Source organism: Dermacentor andersoni, chromosome 10 (assembly GCF_023375885.2).
Source record: "Dermacentor andersoni chromosome 10, qqDerAnde1_hic_scaffold, whole genome shotgun sequence".
Taxonomy (NCBI): Eukaryota; Metazoa; Arthropoda; class Arachnida; order Ixodida; family Ixodidae; genus Dermacentor; species Dermacentor andersoni.
This window is the reverse complement of record NC_092823.1, coordinates 45,866,859-45,894,819: the sequence shown is the minus strand read 5'-3', so window position 1 is coordinate 45,894,819 and position 27,961 is coordinate 45,866,859. Positions and strand designations below refer to the sequence as shown.

The 27,961-nt window shown below is 45.0% G+C and overlaps 1 protein-coding gene and 1 long non-coding RNA gene across 3 annotated transcripts; one reads left to right on the top strand and one right to left on the bottom strand.

Annotated features, from left to right (window-relative positions):
* LOC129380633 (uncharacterized) lies at nucleotides 1–18,047 on the top strand. The gene is made up of 3 exons (XR_008608811.1): nucleotides 1–355; nucleotides 938–1,128; nucleotides 17,971–18,047. It is a non-coding gene; the product is annotated as an uncharacterized lncRNA (long non-coding RNA).
* LOC126543120 (histone-lysine N-methyltransferase PRDM7-like) lies at nucleotides 8,459–27,834 on the bottom strand. Of its 2 annotated transcripts, XM_050190266.3 has the most exons (10): nucleotides 26,967–27,834; nucleotides 26,408–26,482; nucleotides 23,392–23,520; nucleotides 21,896–21,997; nucleotides 20,038–20,136; nucleotides 18,874–18,944; nucleotides 18,026–18,211; nucleotides 12,376–12,595; nucleotides 9,313–9,430; nucleotides 8,459–9,008 (listed from the first exon to the last, which is right to left on the bottom strand). In XM_050190266.3, the coding sequence occupies exons 1-10, from the start codon at nucleotides 27,094–27,096 to the stop codon at nucleotides 8,630–8,632; spliced, it is 1,509 nt and encodes a 502-aa protein (XP_050046223.1). In that variant the 5' UTR covers nucleotides 27,097–27,834; the 3' UTR covers nucleotides 8,459–8,629. The 2 variants fall into 2 exon arrangements, with proteins under 2 accessions (XP_050046223.1, XP_050046224.1); XM_050190267.3 differs by lacking the exon at nucleotides 9,313–9,430 and having other exon boundaries at nucleotides 8,809–9,008.
* Nucleotides 27,835–27,961: the final 127 nt, after the last annotated feature.

Genomic DNA, 27,961 nt, shown 5'->3' with positions numbered 1-27,961 from the left:
TGCAATTATGTGTAGAACTGAAATGTACCTTTGGCTATTTTTTTTTTCCGCCGTTTTCGTCGTCCTATATCTTTGTTTCGTCGCTTCGTTTGTTGCGCCAATAGGCGGCGCTTTCGCTCTTATCGCTTCGGCTGCCGTTCTCTTCGTCTGCTCGAGCCGCTTTCTTTGAACGTGCACGTTTTTTTTCTTTTTTTTAATGCTCCGCAGTTAAAAATTTTCCTTCTGTACCCACGAACGTTCCCGCAATGTTGCAAAAACTGAGCAAAGTGCACAAAGTGGGCTCCGTGACTGTGTAATGCGGCAACTCGGGGAGCACCACAAGGGCCAAATTTTTCCGTTTCCCAGCGGACGAGAGGTAAGCCCACTTCTTCTGCAGTCGTTATGAAGGAACGAGCGTTATCCTAATGAAAATAGCTATACGACGAAACGAAGGATCTTCCGCGGTTGTTTTCACGTGAATATATACTTTGGTTTGGCGCGGCGAATTTTTCTGCGGTGTTTTAAGAAACCGAAGCAACTTGTGGACAATTGCACATGAGCCGATTGATGCTAGCTGGTGCGCAGACGGAAATTTCGCTTCGGTGTATGCTAGCGGTTGCACTTCAGTTTCTTCCACCAGTAGAAAATTTGCACTTTTTATCTACCGAAGGCATTTCGATGCCTGCTGCACAAACTGGTTAAGCTGACGACCATTCCAGTGACCAGCTATTGTTACAGAAGAACCTTTCCATAATCATGAACATGACAGAAGCAAAAAAAAAAAATCAATTACGTAGCCGTCACTCTTTGCCTTTCGCATGACAAAAAGTTCGATTACTGCGCTAGGAGAATTGCGCTTCACCTGTCAACCTGTGTCGTGAAGGAGAGCATTTTTTTCATCACTTTTTCGTCAGGTGTCCTTTAAACATCCCCCCTCGATATTTTGTCAATTTTTCAGATGCGACATCTGTTGAAATTACGCTAAATGGCGACACCTAGCGCAGCTCACATGAGAACAAATGTGCAATGGCTACCGCTTCTGTCCGGACCACTGCACAGGAAGAGTCTACGCCGACCCGGCAAAAGCAAGACTTTTGTGGTCAGCTCTGCCCACTGTTGGAGTGAAATAGCTGTCCCTGATCAATGAAGGTAAGGAAAACAAGATATTAGTGGTTGCCATCAGTGTTCCTGTACATTATTTTCATGCAAAAAGCACTTGAAAGCGCATGGCGCAAGTGTCATGAGCACGGCAAGCGCGGTTCTTTCAGATCAGCTGCTACGGCGCCGGTAGCCATGTGACGTTACGCAGCGAAATTGGCTCCGCGTGCGCCAAGAAGCCGCGCGCTTGTCAGTTTCTCTATTGCTTCAGCGCTGGACGCTGGCGTAAAAATAAAAGCGTTTTTCTCTCTCTCTCTCTATCGGTTCCTCGTCTGCCGTGCGCGATGTTCCTGATTAAAGGCCGAATTATAAAGCCGGACACTTTTCGCTGACGATGAACGAATTCACGTTCGTTAAAAGTCGCCCCATGCTTGGGGCTGAAGCATACGATACAGAAAAGCCAGTTCTTGCCACCCGCTGCCGCGTACTATCTTAGTTTGACGCTTTACAGCAGGTTCTCCCGGATTAAAAATTCCAATACTCAGTTGCCCTGCAGCTTTAAACTATTGGAAGCTAGTTTTCATCTTCTGTGTATTCTGATTAAAAATGAAGACAAAGTAAATAAAACACTTAATTACCTAATCCTTAACGAGATGAATAAAACTAGAACATGGCTACCATACACGGATGTTGGGATGCTAGAGTCTTCTTGAGCTTACTTCAACACACAAGTAATAATCTTTCTGGACTCTTGACTTCAGTGGTTTCATAAATATGGCACAAATGTGTTCGTTTGCGGGGGGCCGGTTGGGGGGGAGGGGGGGGCTCCTTTGGACAAAGTCACGAATATTCATAAAAAGCAAAGAAAGTATGCTGTGCCAGAAACGAGTGTTCTAGAAAAGTTCAAATTATTTCGCCTCCTTATACTGTCTACATCAAAATTCTCATGACGGATGACCTCAAGCAAGTGATTAAACACATATGTACCGATGCTACATGTTCAATAATGCCTTTGTGCATCGCTCTGTACTTGACCAACTTCACCTGACGAACAACCGCCGACTCATGCTTCTCCTGCAATAATTGTTTCTCGATAAAAAAACGGTGCTATTTCTTGTTATAGTCCTGTAAATGTGCCATTTACGCCTAAATAATGATAGTACAAACTAAGTGTATTAAAAATTTTAAGAAGCATCTTCAATATGTTCGCGAGGAATTCCTAATGATATCTTGTTCGCAATGAAACCGATCTGAATGAAGCTGTATGTTCTGTACCGCGAACCATGTATCGCAAACCAAAACGAAATATGAAAAAAAACTATGGGTGTTTTCAATATTATTTGCTAAGTACTTATCGACCCATTAGCGCAAGGAGAGCTATGCAGAAAATTTACTACGTGTAGCATGTTTTTCCTAGTAGGAAGTATACCAAATGTACGGGATAAAAAAGGAAAATTTTTGCCGGCACGTGTAAAATGTGGATCTTCTGCTCTTGATAATCTTTCTAGTATTTACAAATAATCGTTGCTACAAGAATTGCTTTGTAAGGCTTGTGTTGTGCAAAACAAACAAACATGGCCTCTGCAGCAACTGGCACCCCGTAATCTTCTGGCGAACCCATCTCCCTGAACACGGAACATAACGTAGCAGAAAACGCATTGGTATAGCAGAGATGAGTTGAGAAGACAAGAGTCAAAAGGAAAGATTCATTGTGAAAGCGAATCACGGGCGAATTGGGGTCCCAGGTAAGGGGCACTAAGGTGTCATGGAGCTATCGGCCTCTCCATAGAAACAAACCGTCTTCGCCGTCCAACCAAGAACAGAAGGGCAAAAGAAATGGCGTGTAACTGCACGTCAGTTCGCGTCTGATTGCGGAAAAAACGTCCGTTTTTGCGTAGCTGTTTAAGTGTCAGTTTTGTCCAGTGCGAACTGCATTAGAGACAACTGGCATCTGAACAACTACCAGCCGGAGGACGGCACCAAAACGAGAAAGTGCAGGAAAAACCGTAGACAGAGGAGAAAAGAACTGTATTTGATTTGCTGAATTTAACGTGTTTATAACATTCCCTATTAACGCAATTTATTGTGTAATTGACTCTCGGTCAGCGCACATCATTAGTGCGTGCCAGCGGGTGGGCATGATTGGCCATTGTGCCCATACGGAATCCTTAATACACTAAGATTTCTGAAAGTTGCAGGGACCTCCATCTTTATTCGTGGATAAGCGCCTACCTCTACCTCCGCAAATCAGTGCGGTACTGGTTTGTCTCCGCTGGCGAGGGACATGTGACAGGTGCGCACCTAATCAAGTGAAGGCGAGAGAGAAAAACACTTTGTTTTGTGAAAGGGTTTAGTTGATGGCAACATTTTTTTCGTCCCGAAATAGTAGTCGATCTCTTCACAATCCGTACGCGAGCTGACACGGACGCTTAACCTAGCACCTATAATGTGGCCGGCCACTAACTGTGTCTCACCGAAAATGGGCCACTATAGGGGTTGGAGTAAAATGGGAACGGAATAAGAGAAAATATATAGCGTGGCGAGCAAGAAATAAAGGGGAACTATTTTCAGCTTTCACAGCATGTACGATAGCGTCCATTGCTACAATTTATTAGGGTCATTTCGCATCCCATGCGGGGGACATCATGAATGCTTGCCGATTCGTGGGATTTAATGGGACGAGCACACAAGAGAAAAACTTCTAGAAAAACTGGCCACCCTGTATACACAATGCCTCAAGACCTCGAGCGTACCGGAATCTTGGAAGAACGCTAACATAATCCTAATCCATAAGAAAGGCGACGCCAAAGACTTGAAAAATTATAGACCAATCAGCTTACTGTCCGTTGCCTACAAAGTATTTACTAAGGTAATTGCAAATAGAATCCGGAACACCTTAGACTTCCGTCAACCAAAGGACCAGGCAGGATTCCGTAAAGGCTACTCAACAATAGATCATATTCACACTATCAATCAGGTGATAGAGAAATGTGCGGAATATAACCAACCATTATATATAGCTTTCATTGATTACGAGAAAGCGTTTGATTCAGTCGAAAGCTCAGCAGTCATGGAGGCATTGCGGAATCAGGGTGTAGACGAGCCGTATGTAAAAATACTGAAATATATCTATAGCGGCTCCACAGCCACTGTACTCCTCCATAAAGAAAGCAACAAAATCCCAATAAAGAAAGGCGTCAGGCAGGGAGATACGATCTCTCCAATCCTATTCACAGCGTGTTTACAGGAGGTATTCAGAGACCTGGATTGGGAAGAATTGGGGATAAGAGTAAATGGAGAATACCTTAGTAACTTGCGCTTCGCTGATGATATTGCCTTGCTTAGTAACTCAGGGGACCAACTGCAATGCATGCTCACTGATCTGGAGAGGCAGAGCAGAAGGGTGGGACTAAAAATGAATCTGCAGAAAACTAAAGTAATGTTTAACAGTCTCGGAAGGGAACAGCAGTTTACGATAGGTAGCGAGGCACTGGAAGTGGTAAGAGAATACATCTACTTAGGACAGGTAGTGACTGCTGATCCAGATCATGAGAGTGAAATAATCAGAAGAATAAGAATGGGCTGGGGTGCGTTTGGCAGGCATTCGCAGATCATGAACAGCAGGTTGCCATTATCCCTCAAGAGAAAAGTGTATAACAGCTGTGTCTTACCAGTACTCACGTACGGGGCAGAAACCTGGAGGCTTACGAAAAGGGTTCTACTTAAATTGAGGACGACGCAACGAGCTATGGAAAGAAGAATGATAGGTGTAACGTTAAGGGATAAGAAAAGAGCAGATTGGGTGAGGAAACAAACGCGCGTTAATGACATCTTAGTTGAAATCAAGAAAAAGAAATGGGCATGGGCAGGACATGTAATGAGGAGGGAAGATAACCGATGGTCATTAAGGGTTACGGACTGGATTCCGAGGGAAGGGAAGCGTAGCAGGGGGCGACAGAAAGTTAGGTGGGCAGATGAGATTAGGAAGTTTGGAGGGTCAACATGGCCACAATTAGTACATGACCGGGGTAGTTGGAGAAGTATGGGAGAGGCCTTTGCCCTGCAGTGGGCGTAATCAGGCTGATGATGATGATGATGATGACACAAGAGAGCCTTCTAGGGGTTTGTGATGGCTGGCAGTTCCGAGATTGTAGAAATCATCGGGGATGGGAGGGGTGCATTTACGCTAATGGGCCAGTGTCGTGTTTTTTTTGAAGCTCATACACCTTCTTGCGGCTCGCCCCACTCATCACGCAGGTACCGTAATATCGCGCATGTAATGGCGTAGGACCCGCGCGAGACTCACAATTTGAGGCGTGTGTTGATTGCTGGAGAGTACAAAAAAACTTTAGAGATAAAGTCTTATGAGCAAAGGAGAACCTGATCGCACTTCAAGCGTGTAAAGAAGTTCAGTGTCCAAGTGGTGCCTGGGGAGGTGGTAGTAACTAAAATATGTATTCAGGTGAAAATGAGTGAGAGAACATAATGTGAGAGCCCGTAATTAGGCAGCCTTTGTGCTGTGTAAGGGCGTGAGCATGAAGATTTCCTTTGAACATCTTACAAGGTATGACTGTGCTTTCCATACTAGCCTTTTTAGATGACACGGCCGGAAGAATGTATCGTTCTTCACTACAGATATGCTATACCTAAGGCGACGTAATCAGATTATCGCGGACTATCACACCTGTTCTTGTTAGTTCTTTAAAAACGCATTGAGATTGCTGAATTTGCTGTCGTAATATTTACATCTTGGCTGTAAATATTTGGTATGCCATGCCGCGTTCACACGAAAAGACGGGTTCTCAAATTTCCCAAATGGCAAGTTGCTATCAAAACTGCCAGTGTTTTTCTTTATTGTTTGTTTCTTTAAGCAGTAAAACACAAATAACGAAGTACTAAGGGAAACTTTGTCACTGGTAAAGCTTCTTTGAGGTAGTGGGTCTATAAAATGACCGATTCATCCCCTGAAAGCTCATTATACGGAAGCTTGGACTAAATGACCATGCTGCTTCTTACGTACTCCTGAGTCCCTAATGTAGTTCAGTGACACAAGTTATAAAATCGATTCTTCTGTTACCAATTGGCACCTTGCGAACATGAAAACGCCATTTTTGATGCACCACATTAAGATTTCGAAGACAGTAGCTGCTGTCCTCCACATTACTCATTCCCTCATGTTCGCTGCTATAAAGCATAATTCTATTTGACTGAACACAGTTACAAATATATATCTACCGCTAATGAGTTAGCGCGTTTGTGCTGTGAATCAGATGTCCATGTAATATCGAAGTATTTGAAACGTAATTCAGCGTTGCATTTTGTTAGTTGAGACTAGGAAAATTAGCGCACAATTTCTCGAATGGTTAAGGCAAGATTGCGATTTCAGAAACGCCATGCAGTTCGAAAGGCACCTGAGTTTATACGGGGTAAACTTTTTGTGTATCCGCTTTCATGCTAAATTTCAAATGAATTGAAACCAATCTGCAATGTAATCTACAAGTGGTTTCAAGAAGATATAAGCTGGGTGTTTTCACTAACGTCATTTCGAGAAATATTTTTCTACACAAAACTAGATCATGTTACGTAGAGTGTATTGCAAAGAAGGAAATACCCGACCACCGTTGCAAGCAGTGGCTCACTCCTTTTGTTTTAGGGAATAACACGCTGCCATTTCCGCAATGTGGCAATGATGCAAGTCACTAGACATAAAATGTCAATACATTTATTTGTCGCCATCAAATTTACCAACATATCGTTCGACAAAATGTGACATTTGACGCATTGTCTTATTGGCGTTACTATAAAGAACGTGCGCTTTTTCTCTTGACTGACTTTCTTATTATGGGGCTCTCAACTCAAAATCAATAAGCAGCACTCCAGACCGTTTAATATTTTTTCGGCTTTCCGCACGCAAGAGATTTTTTTTTTACCGTATTGGTTCCGTGATCCCAACGGTGCACAAGCCTAAACAATACGTTCTGCCACCGACTTCTCGTGTCTAGAATAATAGCGGTAGAAAACTTCGTTCATCGGAAAAATGCTAGTCCATGATATAGGTAGCTCCGTAGTAAAATAACAATCAGTACATCCAACAAACAGAACAAACGTAGAATGCAAGCAATGTGTTCAATGGGGCTGGCTGGTTCATCTTTAGAATAAAAACGGGGACAGCGCAACACAGGATGAGCGAGTAAACAGGAGAGAGCGCTGTCCTGTTTCTATTCTATAGGATATACTGTGGCAGTCCACATTTATCAGTTCATAATGTTTTTATTTCCTAGTCTCGGTTAATTTTCGCGCTCGTGACGTCAACGTTTTACATACCAGCTTTCTTCCACTGCTTCTCGTATTTTTCAGGAATCATTTTACCAAGATGTCTCACCTAAGTTGTTCCCTGTGGGGCATCTTTCTGTAGGTTTGTTGCCACAAATTGTATCATATTTGAAACAAGTGAACTTAAAGTGCGTCATATATGAAAAGGAAAACAAAACTCAGAGAACTTAAGCTGACGGGATGTTCTCAAGCAATCGAATCTTTACCCGCAACCACCTTCTCTGTGGCTGTGCTCTCTTGGTGCTGCGAATAAGCTTGACCATGAGAAATCCTCACGCTCTCCGCGGCTGTGCTTCGATAAAAACAGAAGCAAAAAACGCTCGTGTTTAAGTGCATCGGATGCGCAGTAGAGCCGCAAAGGTCGCATAACTCCATGCGGAGTTCTTCCGCTTCAGCGCTGTCTTCTGCCTCTCATAAGCTCGGCATTCGTCCGCTGTAGGAACGTAGACATCTGTCTTTAGATGTTGGTAGCCTCAAAAGGCAGCTACACAATGAGATTAAGGGACCCCGCGCAACTATGTAAAGACCACTGGCTCACGTCCTAGTTCAAGTTGAACTGAGCAGCACCACGAAGTAAAAGTCTACCGCTCTTCATCACGTCGTGCTTGTTAATTTAGTAAGTACAACAATGTTTACGGCATTTTATGCAGCAGATAAAACGAGTTACGTTCCTGCGCATAGGTGTCTAATAATTTGTTATCGCTATCTGTGTTTTGCGTTTGAGCCGAAACTGCGTTTTTTTTAAACAAAAAAAAAACGCCACTACAGGCTGTATTACCCTCGACTGCAGTTTTGCTCGATTTTATTGCATGGCTAAGTGATGAACCAGGTGCTTTCTCGAGAAGATCAGACGTGAGCTATTCTCTGCCCTTCACAGCCCAAACTATGAATGCGAGACTCGTTTTACAGTGTGGTCACCGCTTATTTCAATGCTGAAAGCAGCAGCTTGTGCTACCCAGCCAATTTCGTCACTCGCCACCATGTCGCCACACGGTGTGCTTCATATTTCCAGGGCACAAGGCATGTTACGATGCTAAAAAAAAGCACCGACATAAGCGCTTCGTTTATTCGTGTATCCAATTTGGATCGACTGCAATTTCGTTCGAGTCACCAAGCGTCCGCTGTGCAGCGTTTCGCACGTCTATTCTAAAAACTACTATTCGCGATGGACTTCCTTGGCGCTTTGGATTTACACCTGCCGGAGTACAAGGCACTAATCTCATCTTTTGCCGTGCATTGTCAGCTCGTGCCTGATGCAGTGGCACTTTCTGGTGAACGCCCTCTTGCAGACTCGGCAGAAGTACGACTTCGACGCCGAGTGGGAGAGGACGTGGCTCTTGAAGTGCGAGACCATGCTGAACTGCCGGCCGCACTCGAAGCACTTATACATCAGCTCGCCCGTGTGAATCTTCCGGTGGCGCGTCAGGCAGACTGCCTGAGTGAATCGTTCGGTGCACTCTTCGCACTTAAAGGGCTTCCTTGTCACGTGGGTTACAATGTGGCGATCGAGCCCCACTCGTGTAGTGAACCCTTTGCAACAGACGTCGCACGAGAAGGACTTCTCAGATTTGCCGCTTTGGTCGTCCATTTCGTCGTACCTGCGGCGGCGAGAAATGAACGATAAACACGGGGAACCGTTCAACTAGAGCGTACAAAGCTTTAGAAATGGGGGATCCCCGCCGTATTTGCAGCACTTGTACCCTCGAACAGCTTCACGGTTGAACTAAGGCTCTCCTAATTCACTGTTCCTCCCAAACGCATCCCAGGACTGCAATGCCTTATCCCGTAGACAGAGATTCGAGACACCTTCAATTTCATAGCTCTTGCCTTTCCAGAGGTCAATAATTTCGAAGTCCTAGCCAACATTTCATTTTGCATTGCGTGTCTATCTATTTGTCTTACTCTGTTGAAGGGTGCGTCGTCTCACGGTGCCTGTCCAACTGCCACTTCGATGAGCAAGAGTAGCCGCAGGTGACGCAGTTAAATGCCGCCCTCCAACTTCGCACCGCGTCCTGAAGACCTTAAAACAAAGAACATCCGCAGAAAGCCACAATGAGCCAGCGCACGTGACCATCGTCTTTGAATGTGCGATATACCTTGCCACAAAAGGATCGCAGTGCAAGTGAAATAACTCGCACGGCTCGAGGCTCCGCCCTCGAATGTTCGATCTCAGATTAGAGCTAAGAAAGTAGAAAAAAAAATAGAGAACAACCTTCGTAATAACGCGCAGCCTACAAGGCGAGAAGGAAGTTAGTTGAAAAATGCATGAATTACGCATATATTTTTAACTACTAGAACCTAGATGAAGACTCGATTGGCCCAGTGTCCGCTCTTCAATAATTTCGGCAACGTTACGTGCGTCGGAGCACTGGGACGGAACGATGACGCCTCGCTCTAGTTTCGGACGACAGAGAAACAGCGCAATGAATGGCATTGTATTTTGAGCTGAGGCACTCGACATTACCTACTGTGCTGTCATACTTGCCTACTGAGAGTGCGAGAGCTAATAATGAACTTCCTGGGCAGGGGAGCGCCACCGCCTCAATAGTTGCTGCTGTTGGCGTTTTTCTGTCAAAAGTTCACTTGCGTGAGACCACTTCACCTCGGCAGAGTTCGCACAGGTTCAGCTGCGCAGTCTTATCGCATGGTTTCTGAGATATCTTATAGCCTTTTTTTTTTTTCGGGGAACGTTGTTCTTTATTGCCGCCAATCCCCACCTATTATATTTTCAGCAAAATAGTGCCATTTTAAGCCAAGAAACGCTATCTTTTACTGCTCGTGTACACCAAGGAGCTTGTCCCTGAGCTCCTGTGGTATCACGGGAAGCGCCTTTATTTTAGTCGATGTGTCTTGGCGAAAAAAGCACCGTGCAGCGCTAGTAATAACTGGCATGAAGTTTAAGAGACATGTAACCGCTGTGCAGCACGTTAACATTTTGTGAAACATTTGTTCTTACATGCGAGGTCTCTGGGGGATTTTCAATTATGTTTAGCGTTGTTAAACAAGGTAAAAGTCATTGGCAATATTTTTTTCAATGGCCACTTCCATAACGAGTACTTCGAGCATCATGTTGCGAGTATTGCATAAAATTATGCCATTTGTAGGAAATAACGCAAAAAGAACACTGCGTACTTATCGCAACTTACCTCGATATTATTTAGTTTTTCATGATGGCTGTAAGAAATGCATAACACTTGAGTTCCGTTCAGTCGGTCAATCAAGGCTTGAATACTTGACCAACGGATGATTATCAGCTGCAGTTCATTGTCTTTACGCAAAAAACGTGGCACTCGTTTGGAAGCCAATAGTTTTTTGCACTATACGACCTGCCTAACGTTTGTTCAACTACTTTTGGAGGAATGACTGAAGCTAACGGTTAGGTTAGTAAGGAGCGGGACACCTTTATCAGTTAGTTATACCATTTAAAAAGAGCAATTATTACCACTCTGGGCAAAAGTAGCATCTGACTTAACCAACAGACAGCGAGTTATGATTAAGTGGTCAATGAGAAACCATACCAAGAGAGACGTAATCTTTGGTGTTGTAATGAAGGCCGTTGCTGTGCGCATTGTGAAAACACACGATGTTTGCTGTGCTAAAGTGGCCTGTATTGTTGCTTATGAGATTGGTTCGCTAAAGGGGCATGCTTTTTAGGTGGATGGAGAAAATTTCATAAAGACGGTGGTATTATAACTACGCTTTTGACGCCCTTTAAGGTATCAGTAAAATAGTTGCACCGGAAATAGACTGCAATGAAGTGGCCAGTAGAGCAACTGTATGACATGCCGAATTGGATAATTATAAGGGCAAGTTTTCAGATATATATATTTATCTACATCGCTTAATTCACACACACAAAAGAAGATGCATCGAGAATCGCGGCTGGAATCCTGACTTAGGCAAAATAAAATATTGACCCCCATAATTTATGTTCGCCCCTTCTGCAATTCAAGTGATCCGCAGTGTAATGTCGTTAAGTGCATGCTTTATACGTTATGTAATCGTGCGTACTTAACCACCGCACACGTCTAATTATTCGGACGAATGGGCCTTTGCAAGAGTGCATAATTTTGTGCGTAATAAATTTTTATCTCAATAGAACGCCAAACCTGGCTATTATCCTGATATGCTCACATTAGCGGCGATCTCTATGCGGAAGCCCAATTCACAGAGACATCAACGAAGACTAACTAGATGGAAGAGCAATCAGTTTTTATTTTTTCAACGTATAATGTACGTAGTCTGTTGTTTTTCAGTGACAAACAAACGTACTTTTCAGGTGCTCTTGTTGTTTTTTTCAAAACGCCAATTTAATGTTCTTCACTGTGATTCCGTCAGACGGAGTGACTGTTTTGACAGTACAAGCGGACATTTCTTTTTCCGAGACAATGTTACTACTGTATATAGGTGTGAATACTTCACTGCTCTGAGTCCTTTTCAGTTGCATTTTCTCTCATTCCCTTACTCTCACATCCAGCTTGCTCTCTGTTGACTGCCACTTCCGTGTCAGCCGCACAAACTTGGCGTCGGCGAGAGTTGATTTGTTAGCGTCGTGTCAGGTAGCATCATCGCTTACAATGCAGCAAATAGCTGCGAAAATTTCAAAATAGCGGTTCCAAATTCTCAAGAACTGCTTGTTCCCAATTTTGGTGGACCGTTGCGAGACCCGTCCAAATGTCATGTTCACAGTCTTATAGACCATGCTGGTAATCTTGTGCGTAGATCAACCTTGTAGATCAATATCATGAGATAAGATTGTTTGTAGATAACTCTTCTAAATAGTGAACGAAAGATCCATACGAATCTTGTAACGGCGTTTTCACGTTTCTACAGTCAGTGACCTCCTTCATTCCCAACAACAAGCTAGTCGTTTAGTCCGCGGCCAGCAGCGATTTTTTTGCACTTTATACATCTTACAAATGAACAACCACTTACTGCGAGTGAAGCCATCGGCTGCATTATTACCTTGCCCGAATTCCCGGATTGGTGGTGGCGCGCCGCACCATAACAAGAGCTCCTCGGCTGGTTCCAGGGGCTGGCACGTCTGGTAGTAGAGGTACCCCGCTTTTTCCAGCACAACGAGATTACGCCGGGACTCGATGGGAGCACAGTTAACGTAGCGGATCCACCTTGCTACTCGAGGGCTGTTCTCATCAGGCTGCGGAGTTTCCCTCTCACACAGTTCCTGCACAATGAAGGAAACCTCTTTCCTCATTTGGGGTAAGATGCTTCTGCTGAAATATGAGGTCCAATAAGGGGAGCGCTCAGCTGAAAAAGAAATTCTTGTTCGGTTCTGTCTCTTCTTAAAACTCCTTGTACTCTACATCGCCTTCTGTCATTTTTGAAATTACGTTACTTATTATTAATTTATGCGTAACTCTATGGAAGTAGTTTCATTGTATACTTGTCCCCAAGTTTTCAGAATGCTTGCCCATGTTTGATCTAGACCGTCGTCCGGTGTCGTACGGTGGAAGCAATCATGAGGTGCGTGTGAATACCGAGAGATGACGTGAAAATTCGCCATGTTCAACATGACCATTGTAAGCAATCAAATGTTGTAGAATGCTTTTATTGAAGTTTAGGCAAAAAAAAGTATTTACCATAGGAAGCTTCATGACGCGCCTCCTATGTTTACGCACTTAGAGGTGCTGCCGTTGGCATGAAACCGTCGCATTTAAACAAAAACCTACTTTTTATGGGGTTATAGCATGCCAGTATAGAATAAAAGCATTCTTGAACACGTGTTTTATTCCTTAAATATCTCGGTGTCTCAGAAGAATATGCAGAAATTCCTCTGTTATAGTCTCAAGGGGTTAAAGCGTGTTTAGCAGGCTTGGTAAAAAAGAAAACGTCGTTCTTCACAGCGGTGATTTGCTTACTTGACAGCCGATTCAATCGGGCACTATATTTATGGGAAAATATTTTGAGTGAAAGTACGGCTTTTCCAAACTTACATACGTCATCCATTTCGAGCACAAACACTTTATTCTTTGACTTAAATACCAAAATTCCTACTTTTCTAATAAGTCGTTACATTTCTAATAAACGGGTGTTTCTGCAAATTAAACATGAAGTAGCTAGCTCTGTGACTCATCAATCACGGTTCAACAAGTGCATACCTCCCAAATGGACCCAATAAACATACCCTCGGCGCTTTAATGTTTTCAAATTTGCCAATCGCGCTCTTTGACAAAGAAATCGAAACGCGGAACACATACACCAATAGAAGTCTAAACCACGTGATGCGCGCGGCAGTGTTCCCGGCAAAATAAGCTTCAGAAAAAGCTATATGAAGCAGGGGTACGTTTGCTTGACGAGATGAGGACGAATGTTATAAAGCATTGCAGTGTTTGAGGTGATTCTCCCAATAACTGAAGAATTATACTGGCAGGTGAGACACACATTACCGCTAAATAGCGTTCAAAATTCGTAACCCTCCGCCTCTTTGATGTCTTATGCACATAAATTCTTCGCAAAGCAATCAAGTGTTACTACTGGCTTGGATCATACGCTCTTCCTATCGCTTGAATAGTCATAACCTGATTGCTCCATTTAACCGTTTTCCCACCTTCAACTGCGCTTTCATTGCTTTTGCAGGAATGTTTTTGGACACCTTTCAAGCCGCTTAAAATATATCGCGCCGTTTAATGTCCCAAATTCGCACAATGGGCTCTCATGGACGTCGTAGTAACGCGGCAGGAGGGATTTGGAAACTGCGGACTTAGGTGGACCACGTGGGGTTCCTTAATGTGTATCATGAGTCTCTCACAGGAGTGCAGTTGCTGCGCCGGAATCAAACCCACAAATGATATACTGGTGCTCGCGAGACGAACGGCACAGCTACAGAGCAACTACTCTAGTTGTTACTACCGGTTTTTCGTTTCACGCCTGATTAGGCCTACCCAACTTCAGGTCTTCTTCATCTGAGCATACGAGTTGCCCACGCTTGCTAGAAAATCTGTACTGCTTCGTCCACCTTTGTTCGTGGTGCGTCGAGAGTCATTGAGTGCTCCTTTGCTCATTCATAGGATTCTTATTCGTGCTTCAAGTCGTTGTTGCATAAGTTGGTCGTGGGAGGATGCACTTACGTACTTTTGGCTTCTATCGAACAACATTTTTCCGACCATTATGACGGAACGGAAAGTTTCAGTAGTCGCACGAACGGGGTGCACGTTTAGGTAACTTGTCATGACATCTGAGAAGTCATTCCCCATTCGTAATCACCATCAAAAACATTACGGCAGAAACCATTTCAAGATGAATTTTCATGTTAATGCGATTACCATTGAAGCAATCGAGCGACACGCCGTATTGCTGCCGCAAAGCCGCATCATCTGAGTTCTCTATGCAGCCTAGTTCCTCTCACGCATTTTTTTGGGCACGCTCACGCCATCTAGCGCCGCCGCCGCGAAGTCAGCGCGTTACGCATGTATATGTGTTCAGACAACATGGTCTTAACATATTGTGACAATGGATCGCGTTTATTTACAAGGGGAAGAATGCAACGGTATCGCGCAGCTACAGCACTTCACAGCGCCGCACGCGAGCCGGTGCAGCACAGTTCTCTTCACCCATAGTCCGCTCGCACGTTTCACGACCCCGTTCGCGCACGATGCCCACTGAGCGAGTCATTCAGAAGATCGAGTCTAGAATGGCTTAAGGCACGCTACGTGTGTCAGCTGTGTCTTTCTAGAACGGCGACAATTGCCTGTGACGCGGGAGATCACATACGTAACGTCACTGAGGGGGTCGACAATGACGAATGGAACGGAGTAGCGGGACAAGAACTTCCGACACAAACCGCGTTTGTGGACTGGTGTTCACACTCACACAAGGTCACCTTTAGTACAAGACACGAACCGATAAGGGGCTTCGTGTTGGATCTTTGAACGCTGTTTAGATGCCAGTGTTCGGAGGCGTGCGATCTAATGGGCTTCTTCTGCTCCGCACAATGTCTTTGCAACGGGAATTTCGACGTCTGGAGTAAAAGGAAAAATTGTTTCGAGACAGCTGCGAGGAGAGCGAGCGTAGAGCACATAAAATGGAGGGTACCCCGGGCAGCACCTGGGCAGGTTTGAGCCCGGGAGGATGTTTCTAGTCTGTACTAGAAGACAAATAAACTTAAACTTGAACTTTCGTGCTTCGTGGTGTTGTAAGCGTAAGTGATATAAGGTAGTACTTCGTCCCAGTTATTGTTCTTGGAATCGACATAGACGGATAACATGTTCGCGAGTCTTGTTCGTGCGCTCTGCGAGTCCATTGGTCTGCGGGTGATACTGAGTGGCATGGCCGAACTGGCAGGCAGACAGTCCCAGGATCGTCTCAACGACGTCTTCGACGAACGGACGCCCGACGTTACTGATGATGACTCGGTGAGGACTGTGGCGTGTAATTACAAAGCGAAGCATAAACTGCTATACGTTATAGGCCATTGCTGCAGGTATTGCCGCAGTTTCTGCGTAGCGCGTCAGGTGGTCGACTGAGACGACTATCGATCGACTGGCATTCTTTGATCGTGGGAATGGGCTGAGGGGATCGACACCAACAGCCTCGAAGGGACAGTTCGGGGGCGGTACATGATGAAGTGCGGGCGGCGTGGCCTTGGGACGCTCGTGCCGTTGGCATTGTGCGCAAACCGACACGTATTTTTTCGTTTCGTGTCACACCTTTGGCCAGTAGAATCTTCGCTGGATGTGGTGAAACGTTCGAGCAAAGCCCATGTGGTCGCAGGTTGCGTTGTCATCGTGCGTGAAGCGAAGGACGTGGAAACGTAGAGTGCATAAAACGACGAGAAGCAGGCGGGCTCCTTGACCTGCACAATTTTTCTTGTAGAGGATGTCTTCGTGGACCACAAAAAAGCTTGGGTTGGCGTACTCATTTGCAGGCGTGAACAGAAGATCTAAGGCACGGTCGTCATGTTGTACTTTCCGGAATGTTACGAGATCAGGGAACGAGTCGTAGGTAGAGGTAGACGCGATAGGCAGTCTGCGTCCGCGTGGGCGTTGCCGCTTTTGTAGCCTACTGCAAAGTCGAACTGCGGTAAGCGCAGCGCCCATCACGCAAGTCGGCGAGGGGGATCCCGTAGGCCCACCAACCAACAAACGGAATGATGGTCGGTGATGACTGAGAAACGACGGCCTAAGTGCCATGGAGAAAAAGACATTGTGATATCAGAATGCACCAACTAAACTTTCTGGTCCTGAACATAGAAAAGCGGCTGCGCAGTTACCTTTCTGCAGGGATTGATCAGCACGTTTCTTTCAACTGCACGCTAGTGCAATACACGTATATGTTAGAATATGCATGAGTAGGTGCGGGTATACGCAGCTAAACCTTGAATTTCGCCACTCTGTGGAAATTCTTTCCTGAATTCCTTTTGTATATTTTACCATTACTGGCGAGCCTCAGAAATACTTGTGAAACGCTCAGAAACAAGTTTTTTTTCTTACAAACCTATTTTTCGCCGCACTTAACGCGTGACCGCCTAAACAACCTCATGGCTTGTTCACTACTTCATTTTTCTGAGCGAATTGGCGCAAATAGAAGAAGGAATGAAGAAAGTGGAAAATTACGCAGCATATAAAGCCCCGAGACAACACAGGTCCCATGACAGATGCCGTATGGGAGTTTCGGGATTGATTTCTACCAGGTGGTTTCGTTGAAGTGAACATATTTGAGCACCGTTCTCTTGAAATGAGAAACATCACTTTAGAACTAACTAATCTCAAAACTTCGATATCAAGTGTCTAGTTCGGGTAACATTGCCATAATTTCGTTTCGCACACTTAGATCAGAATCAGCACTATCTTTAGTGAACAGATTCGTTGTCACATGCCGTGGCGTTCTGTAGGGCGGGTATCTTCACATAGGCTGTCTTGTACAATAGCGTTTCTCAGTTGCATTACGGTCCGTAAGTAAAATACGCGGCTGCGGTGCATTCAGACAGGTCGGCATGCGGCTGCTATGGCGGCAGTTGAGCCCATACATTTATGTTCATTAGCAGAAGGCCGTAGACACTATGCCAAATATAATGAATTAAGTGCAACGAAGAAGAGTAGCCTGCGCCTCAGCACTATCGCCACCGGCCTGAGCTTGTGGTTGCTGTCTTTGGCAGAACGGTTGTGAGTGCCATCCATTCGGCTGCATCCGTTGCTAATAACTCTTTTAGCAGACGTACTTTCACTAAAGTAAAAATTTATCATATGTGTTGCATGTGATTGCTACACAACATTGCACATGCCTACCCCAGGGAAATTAAGGCAATGAGCTGTCATGATTTCTACTCACGCTTTATAGCTCACAGCTAACCAGTCGTAGTCCTCTGAGAAGCCTCATACGTGTAATACATCTGTGCTTCAGAGGAGGAGAATGCAAAAGTATGAAATAAGTGCCGGGATTCATTCCCGCTTCATAAATCTGAAGTTTCTCCCGTCGCAGATTCATCGGATACACAAGGTAAAGCCGTGTTCTGGCGAGGCGTTTGTCATACTACGATGACTGATATTTAAACAAAGCAAATTGCTAACGCGCGCCTTAACCTCGGGTATTGTTTATTTTCAGCGCAACTACATTAATTCTGCAGGGAATCCGTAGTTTTGACACGCACTGAGCATACCTGGTCCATGGCTTCATTGTCCTCACTATCCTTCCCACTGGAGTGGGCGTAGGGACCGAAGCAATGGCCCGCGGCAAGCGGCACCACCGTGAAGATTCCAAGCTGCGCACCCCAAATCTTCGAACGAAGTACAGCGAGGCCTTCGGGCAGACTCTTCGTGGCTCGCTCGAAGTCTTTGATGGGCACCTGTCATACAAAGCGTCTCGTTCATATTTACGCTATACACAAGGGCTGCACGTATACAAATACCCACGAAAAATTGAACAGTCTGGTAGAAAAAGGATCTACACAAAAAAAAACGAGATTGTTGAAGTTTCAAAAGTGTTCGACGCTTCTTCAACTGATTAGAAACGCACACCGGTTCTTGCACAGAAGCATCACAGACTGAACTAGTTGGCGACTTCCAACGAAGCTTGGTACAAACACAAGTGCAAGACAGAGGCCTCCGGCCAACCGGAGCGATTAAAGTTCTGTCCGTCAATTCACCTAGGATGCAAGAAGACATTGCGGCAACAAACGCTGCACCAGCATTGATGTTGTCTGCGGGCAACATGTCCACAACCCATGGATGCCTGGAGAATTGACGTAAATTTGTAATGTACACAGCAGCCAATTTCGTTTGTACTCGCTTGACCTTTTAGCGTTTACAACTTGCAGAAAGAGGCGGTAACCCACGGTAACCCAAGGAGCATGTGTTCATTACGTTATATTTATTACCGCGCAGTTTTATTTGTGGGATAAATATCAGTGCATTTAGGCTGCGTTTGCTTGTCTGGAATAATGGAGAGCACACAAACCGAATTTTCAGCTAAACTTGAATTTAATGAACAAAACTTAGCTTCGCTTACCCCCTTGACGCAAAACGACGGTCCATGCACTGGGCATTGACTAGGTTGGTCTCGAGAGCAGCCATCGCGACCTGCAATATGAATTTCAAGACATTAGGCGTGCTGTTACTCTCATGGAAGTTCGCAACAAACAAGTGCTAAAATCCCTTACTGACCTGCTTTAGAGGTTCGGAAGCGAGAAGCTTAGACATTTCAAGGTAAATAGACATATCCAAATCACATTCATCTGGTAATAAAATGGCGCATTGAATTTAAAGAATTCTTCTATTTACTTTGCTTTTTTACACATTGCCGCTCGTTATGTACCACTGGAAGCATAGCTCGGGAAAGACGATCGACAAAGACTAGGCAGGGCAAGCGAAACTATACAGGACAAGAATAGTGCTTGTCCTGTCTAGTCTTTGTCGATCGTCCTTCCCGCGCTATGCATCCAGTGTAACTATGTATTACCAACCAGCCCAAGCCTGTACTCTTCTGAAGACCGTTATGTACGAGTGGGCGACCGCCCCTACTCGGCAATTCCTCCAGAGTGGACATGTCCCACCACTAATTCTACACAAAACTCCTCAAAGCAACCCAGCCCAAACCAGTCTTCCTATGGCATCAAATAGGCGTCACCATAAGCAAAGCATCGCCTCACATTTATCGCAAGATGCGCGTTGGATTTGCATGTAACATCAACAGCGCTGTATTAAAGAAGTACCAGGAAAAAATCTAACGCAATAAAGAAAGAAGTCAGAGACATTCAGCGAAAACTATTGTGAAAAACAATAAACATGTATTAGTTTTACGTAAGTTTATGTGTCCATGTGTGCTTTACCACATCAGAGCGTTAATGAGACACGCTTGCAAAGCTATCGCTTACACAGATATCCTCACAACGTTCGGTCTACTGCATCTTTCTTTGGCTAACAATACTTGACATCCATTTAAACGCAATACGTACTCGCTTAGGTGGAGGTTTGTAAATAGCGGAGAAAAAAAAACAGGAATGCGAAATACACCGGAAGCACAAATGTCCTGTATCCCCACGCGAAGAAAGTTAGTGTTCGTTCTTTTCTTGTTTTGTTCTTCGGATCATGCAGAATCTTGCATCGGAGCAAGGTCACCCAGGTAATGATATTAGTTATATTAATATTGATATTAGAACCCTCTTAGACTTACACTTGTACTGTTTGTTGCCGGCCGCTTCGCTTTCCGAGCGCTTTACAGGAAGTCTTCGAGTCGGTTGGGGCGTTTTGCTGGAGGTGCCGGCTATACTAGCTGCAAATCGTGAATGATAATACTGTTAATACCTCTTCGGACCTGGAGACCTGTTAGAAACAGCAATGTATTTTCAATGCGCTTCGTATTGCCAGCTAGCATGCTACTAATGTTGAAAGCTGTTTTGTGCCTAAGTATTTCGGTTACGTGTTGAAAGCGGCATATTCATGAGTGTGGACGAAGTAACAATCCCCTCATGACCCTTGTCGCTGAAAAAAAGCTTTCATTAGCCTAAGCACAGACAGGACAATGTAGCATCACTTGGTAACTTAGCATAATAACACTGCATAGTATATTTTTATGTTAACTCCAGATATTTCAAAGACATTTCACAATTTATTTTCGTCACCTGTGACGACAAAGCTGTTTAATCTGAACTGGCAAGAGTTTTCGCAAATACAAGAAGCGAATATTACTTGTCACAACTTTCATACTGTTCCTCTACAACTCGCCATATTATAAGACAGGAAATGGTAAGATGGTTTCAATAAGAACTAAAAGGAAGAAGACCTAACAAAGCCGGGCTTACAACTAATTTTTTGATGTTATAGCAACCTCACAAATTCCTGCCGCGCACGCACAGAAAAAAAGTCAAGAAAGTACAGAGAAATTAAGCGTCAATGAACACGTAATTAGCGTCGTATCTTTAGTCTTTGGTTTAAACATCTGAACTGTTTATCAGCAGGCTGGACGGACGGTTCGCTTACGCCCAAGTCCGTGCCCGATTTCCTCATCTTGATAGCTATCTCTTTCTAATCTGCTTTGCTCCACACTCACGATTGACACATCAATAATGTCACGGCTGAAGCCACGCGTAAATCTTGCAATGTAGCGGAAGATTGCCTTCTTGCAGCAACTGGAAACATATTTCGGTGCTCACACAACCGCTCGTTGATATCGCACCATGTATTGCCAACGTATAAGTGGCCACACCACAGGCGAATGATATAAACTACCGCACAAGCATATTTTTCTGAAAGCACTGTTGTGCTTTTCGTCACGAGCGCTGTTCTCTTCTTTTTCCACTGAGATGCGTTCGCATAACCTGGCTACCTTACTTGGCACTGAGAGCACCGGAGCTATGCAATTTCTTGTCGCCACGCACTTCAGTTTCTGAGGAAGGACATGCGATAATGGCATTGCCTCGGACTCCTTCGGCTTTCAATTACCGATGGTTCCCACGTTTCGTTTTTCGCCATCTTTATGAAACATTTTTAGGCAACAAACGCACCTATTTGCCCCCCAACGCATTGTGCTTTAATAGGGAGGCCGAGTGCCCTGCAGAGGTCTGGCTAATGGCGCATCATAACTACTCTGCAAGCAGTGGACGCTGCTCTTGTTTAAAGCATTCGTGAAGCACAAGGTAACTATTCCTCACTTCATAAGCTTCGAATGGGAGAATTCGTAGGCAAGGAAGGCTCGGATTTCATTCCTCCCATATACATACATATTTTTATGAAGCGTGTTCTCTCTATGCAATGACGCTTGCCCTTTCTGATCCGCTTTGTAATATAATATACCACATTTTTTCAGGTAAGTGAATTAGCAATATGAAATTACAAATTATTGTTACTGTATGCAGTAACCATGCTGCCCGATGTTCTATCAAGTCCCTTTACGTACAGTTGTAAGCAACGTTGTCCGGTACGCTTTCTGACAGCAGTCGTCTGAACTATAATGCTCCGAATACAAAATGCAAACTTCCCTTTCACGCCTCAGGGGCAAGTGCGAAGCTTTGCAAGCTGTCATCTTTACTTACGTGGACTCTCATCTCCCGATGCTTCTTCACTCTCAGTGTATTGGACGTCCTTCCGGTTTCGCTTCGAGTAGCGAGGATTGCTCGAGCCGCCCGTTTGCGCATCTGCAGTGCGTAACGCAAAGTACCGATTATGAGGTACTCGGTCAAGTCTATAAAAATTTACTTCGAAAAGCTCAATAAACAATATTATTGATAACGTATAGCCATATCGCAATGCGGTGCATAACATATACCAGGCCTCTCGAAACAAATAAAGGGGCTTGCCTGTCTGGGCCCGGCATAATCGGCGTGCGAAGAAATAGCAACAAGAATAGCTGGACATCTCTCTCCACGGAATAGTACCCACACAACATAAAGAATAGCAGAAATCCAAGTGGCAAACACATGCGCAAATGTGGAAGTAAGAAGAAAAATAACAACGAGCACACACACAAGAGCTCGAGCACATAATTTAAACTACGCTACGTACTTGCAGCAAAACAATTATTATCGATATTATTCAAAATACGAGGAATCGCCACACTTTCCTTTTTTTTTCAATATCTGCTTGTAAAATGAGTTACCATGTAATTTGTTTTAGGAGCAACATGCTCGGGTTTTAACTAGGAGTTCTAGAAAGGCCGTAACAAACCTGTTTGAATATATAACAATTTAAGTTAGCCTTACGATTCGGAAGAAGAAAGTTCGCTTTCTTAGCGGAGGCCGAATGCTAGGCTATGCATTTCCGCATATTTATCGGAATGCCATCAATCAGCTCTGCCAACGAGCTGACTAAAAAAAAGCACGGTAAATGCGTACCTGATGATTGTTAATTTCATAGACTTCGCTAGAACAGACTTATATTGGTAGAACAGGAAGCACGTACCACTCCTGATTCTGGTGCATATGTCCATCAAGTTATGGTGCCGCTTCAGGTCATTGTCACAAAACACTCCCAGGTATTTCATTGAGTTGATGCATTCTAGGAAGCCGTATTGGTATGAACGATATTTATTAATAACACTAATAAAGGTTATTGTCCCTAATGTTCTTTTTTCAAGTTCAGTGCCACACTAAGTTTTCTATTGCGTGGGAAAGGATAGCATTGTTGCGTTGCAAAGAAAACTAAAAACGAAGTTTCATCCAGACACGGCGCAATTATTTGATGCTTAGGTGTGAAAAGAATATAAAAAGTATGAACTCTTGGGTGTCTTGAGAACCTATTCATAACACTCTAGAAAAGGCACGTGGTTCAGTTCAGGCCACATTTGCCTAATCTTTCTCAGCAAGGCTCTCAACTCACGACTGCAGACAAAGAGATATATGGGCACATCTACTTACATATATTCTAGGGTGTATTGGGTTGTTCAAAGGTAAAAAGAAAAGTTTCGCATTGGAACACAGGTGGTGTGTAAGCGTACGCTTTAGCTGGTTTGTTTAGCATCGTATGGGGCCATAACATAAACCAACAGAGCGAACTTAAATGAATAACACGTTATTGTTAACCGATTGCTTACCATCCTGTACCGAGGCGTTCTTTGTCGCCTGCGTCCGTGTCGCGCACCTAACTGGACCTGTCTTTGGTATTGGTGATTCGGGCTGCGAGTCACAGGTCGTGCGCTTTGCTTTGTGGCCACTTGAGCCACCTGCGTTAAAAATAATAATGCGTCCAAAGTTCTGTTGGGAACATTTATATTTTGAGTATTCGCCTATAAGCTCATGCATAAGAGGATCGTGGAAGAAATAATTTTGGCCTTATGTCCCTCTAGAATGGCTAGGCAAAGTGCAAAACGCAAGTGCGTGTCTCTGTAGACCTTGTCTGCCGCCCTAAGCAAGATGGCGCACACCCTGCTAGTATCGTAATTAAGGTGTCTACATTCAAACCGCACACTCCAAGTGCGGTCCGCACTTGTGTAAAACATGTTTTCATAGCGCTACTTGAGCTTCTGTTGCAACCGTGGCCGTTTTTGTTAAGACAAATTCGCTGGTGGCAACCAACCAATTAATAAACTAACCAACTAATAAAAGCCATCTTTTACCAAGTGATAGGGAGGAGGCCTTCAGACTCTTAGTACGTCGTTTCACACCAAGGAAAATAATAATACTAATAAGTGAAGTATCCAGAGTTCCGCCATACGTACGCAAGCAAATCTATTAAACACACGTCAAACGTATCCAGATAATCCGTTTAAAGATGCCATGAATAACTAAAATTCGAGGACACATAAGCACTTCTTACGAGTTATGAATGGAAAAGCATTAATGTCCAACTGAACGCCGCTTAGCGGTCCTTCGATTTTTGCAGGGGGGTAGGTTATGTAGGTTTGCAATTAAATTGTTGCGAGTTTGTTTGCTCCGGCCGCCGTCTATTTGGAGAGTTGGGGGTGATGGCGGGTTTCGTTGCCTTCCTCTTCGCTCACTTTGGTGCATTCTTCCGCTCCCTTAGTTCGTCCGCGGTCTACTGGCGTGGACGGCCACATTTCGCAACTGCCGAGGTCGCGGTCGCAGACGATCTAGATGCTTCAGACTCCATAGAAGTATGCGTTGCCCGAGCCATCAAGAAGCAGCTTGTGGTGCGAACGCCGCCTGTCACCGCCGTCCTACGGCACCAGTCACCCAGGAAACAGGAGCACCACCGAAGCCGGTAGGCATGCGCAGCAGCAGCTAAGCCCAGTGTTCCGTAAATCCGACCTTCAAAGCCAGCCAAGGTCATTTCTTTCGCGTCGCACCTCGCGCACCAACGAGGCGCAACTCCCGCAACGCCACTCGCGGCGCTGCTCATAAGGCCAGCGTTATATCCCTCGATAAAACAGGTTTATCTAGGGACCTTATGGCAGGGTTCTGAGGCGCCAGCTTACAGTGAAGCTGCCAAGGCTGCTCTTACTGCTACACAGTACAATTTGGTTTTAAAGCGAAAGCTTTACTGGCCGCGAACTTGCGATTTCGCCGTGGCAGTGCTCCGAGGAGGCACATGACGTCACAACGTGTTCCTCACCGCGGATATTTCTCTCTCGCTCGCTCCCTAGTTACTAATGCGCATGCACTACTAGTAACACCGAGCCACAGGTGTTCCGCCACTGCGCAGCGCCACGCCTTTCCGCTCCCGCCGTTTGGTATGACGCCACAGCGCGTTCCTCGTCGTTGCGCTCGCCTCCGCTGCCTTCACCAGCTGCCTCGCATGCCTGATAAGATGTCGGAGGATTAAAAAGGAGAGCTTGCGTGCGCCGCAACCACAGGTGAGGCGGCAGTATGGACGGTGACAACCCTGATAAGCAAGAGGAGGCTGGGAATCGACAGCGGAACTAGATAAAGAGGAAACGAATCGCCCAGGAACTCCAATGTTCAAATTGTTAACTCCCTTATTATTTTTTGCACCTGATTTAACCACCCGATTCATGGTCAATCCCCCACTGTGGGCATGTGCCACGGCCACTCAGGACAACAACAACAACAACAAAACAGACGAACAGTGCGCCGAACGACTGGCTAAATGCCGCAACATAGTTAGACAACCAGAAAAACCTGGACTGGCAATCAAGATTAACCAAGGCTAACCATGTTATGCCTTCGCTTTCGCTACGTATATCCGGGCATAGCCGAGCTAAGCCACTGCCAATTTTTCTTCTGTCATTGAGCGATCCCTTCCAGTGATACATTATCTCCGAGAGACACCGCCTGCGTCCACATCGGACGCGTAGAAGTAGGCAAACGAAAGCGTTTGTGGACAGCGTTAGAAACACTGTCGGCTTAACTGCAGGCGGCGTTTGTCGCCAATGACAACCCAACGCAGCGGCCACGGACACGGTGTAACATGCACCGGTTAGCATCGGCGCAGCTGTCCCATCACGTAGAAGCAGAGGAGTCGGCGCTGTTAATCGGCCAACTAGCGCGTCGCGCGGAAAGAGGAGCGCGGCCAAATGCCGGTGAATGGTAGGCTCCGCAGCTCGGGATGCATAAGATCCCTAGATAAAGAAAAACAACCTGGTTTCATCTCATGGACCTTGGTGATACCCGGACGGCAGCGCCATCTCGTGGTGTAACAGAGAACCGGGCTTTGCATCATGTGACTGAATTCTTTGGAGCGCACTTCCCTTAACGGTAGCAGACTCTACACTTGCAGACATGTATAGCGGAGACATTCGACGACGACAGCAGGAAAAATAGCGGAGTCTTTTGCAAATGAAGCTGAACTTTAAAGTTACCCCTTAAACTGAGTTCTGCTAATCGAATTCGCAACATCTAGTTATTGCTGAGGGTCTACCCTTTCTAAAAAGGCCGTGGCAGATTTTGTACAGTGTTGACGATGTATGTACTGCTTGGATATGTACAAAAATACATGTCCCGGCTTTTAGGTAAACCATTGTCCTTAAAAAATATAAAATAGAACGGCCTTGTCAAAAACTAATACCTGCATGGCAATGTTTCGAAGTTTTAAAGTTGAAGGCAGGCTGTCCTCTACTGGGAATGTAAATTTAGCTTCGCCAATTTCAACAAGAAATTCTCTTTCCGTAACTCCTTCATCTGTTTACTTACTGGCTTTTGACTTTGCTGGAACTTTACGAGCTGCAGGCTTGCCATTCAGAAACTCAGGAACTGGTGGCTGAAGACCTGTGGTAGTAGAATAAAAGAACGAAATATTTTAAAACATTCACGTTCCATGTCTCCTCCCTGAATGCATTACTTTCTAGCTATTGCTACTATATCAGAACACTTTATAATGCAAAGAAGGTTTAACAGCGTATAGCCCTTTTCTTTAATTTATGGAATTATTGGGTAACATTTTGTCTTGTTGTTTCCCCCTGGCCAGAGGCAATGTGAGGAAGGATATGGGATCAACAGGGTCGTATGATGGCAGTTCGGCAAGGGGCATCAAGCGACCAAAACCTACCCGCACACCCCCGTAATTGTTTTTAAACAGAGCCGTAATTCATTGCACTTTACAAGATTACCGCCTCAATCACCTCACTCACCGCAATACATACGAGAATTACAGAATTTTCTTGTGCGAGCGGTAAAAGTCCCGAACACTTAGGCATCTCACGAAAATGCGCGCCACGTCTCTCCTAAGTTTAAGATTACAGTTGGAACTCACCCAGTTCGACCATCTTGTCGTAGTTTTGCTTGATGTTGCCATAGCGAACTTTGGAGTACTCGGGAAGTTTGGCCCACTCCCGCTCCGTGAAGTAAGCGCGTGCGCCTTCTGCGCTGCTGTTGCCCTCCATCTTAAGCCTCGAAAAGCCGCAGCTTCACCAGCTAAAAGTGCGCACTGTAGTCGTCCCGAACCCACCCCGCCTACCGCCGCCAGCACTGCAAGGACCTTCCAATTTCCCCTCCTCGTTCTTCTTCTTCTTCTTCTTCTGAGGCTGGTAGCACAAAGTTGATGATGATGGTCACTTCTCACTTGTACAGTGACAGAACTTCCTGGAGAAGAATTGGCCGCGCAAGGATAGGATAGGAACGAACTTTATTTGTCCAACGGTTATTGATGTTGGTGCCCGGGGCAAAGATTCCGTCAGTTTCAGTGATGGTGGGGTGAGTGAAGTGCAGAAGTGTGCGGAATTATGAAAACTCAGAGTTGGGCGAGTTGGTGTGGTTCAACCTTAACGTAAAAGTGCGTGAAAGAGACGTAGACGAGAAAGAGAAACGACAAACACGGGCTGTACTTGCAATTAACGGTTGATTTTCGAAGAAACAGAATAAGCATAGCACCCCTGTTTGACGTTTCTATTTCTCGTCTACGTTGCTTTCACGCACTTTTTTGTTAAGATGTGTGGAATTAGGTGTGCACAGAGGGAAAAGAATATGACGATAAAGATTGTGCGCGTCAGTTGGTTGCTTCAGGGCAAAGAGTTGAGAAGGAGGGCATGTGGCTCAAGAAACATATTTAGAGCAAAGGGTGGCTTAAATTCACGGAACTGAAAGCGCTGAGACGTTGAAAACGACACAGCTCCAGAGGTTACCAATCCTCGAGCAACACATGGCCCTGAAGAAAAGAAAGAAAGGCTAAGCTCGCGGTGGAGAACTCGAAATAACAGGATTTGTTACATCTTTATTCCCCTGGCGTTAGTTTACAAGCCAGAAGAAGAT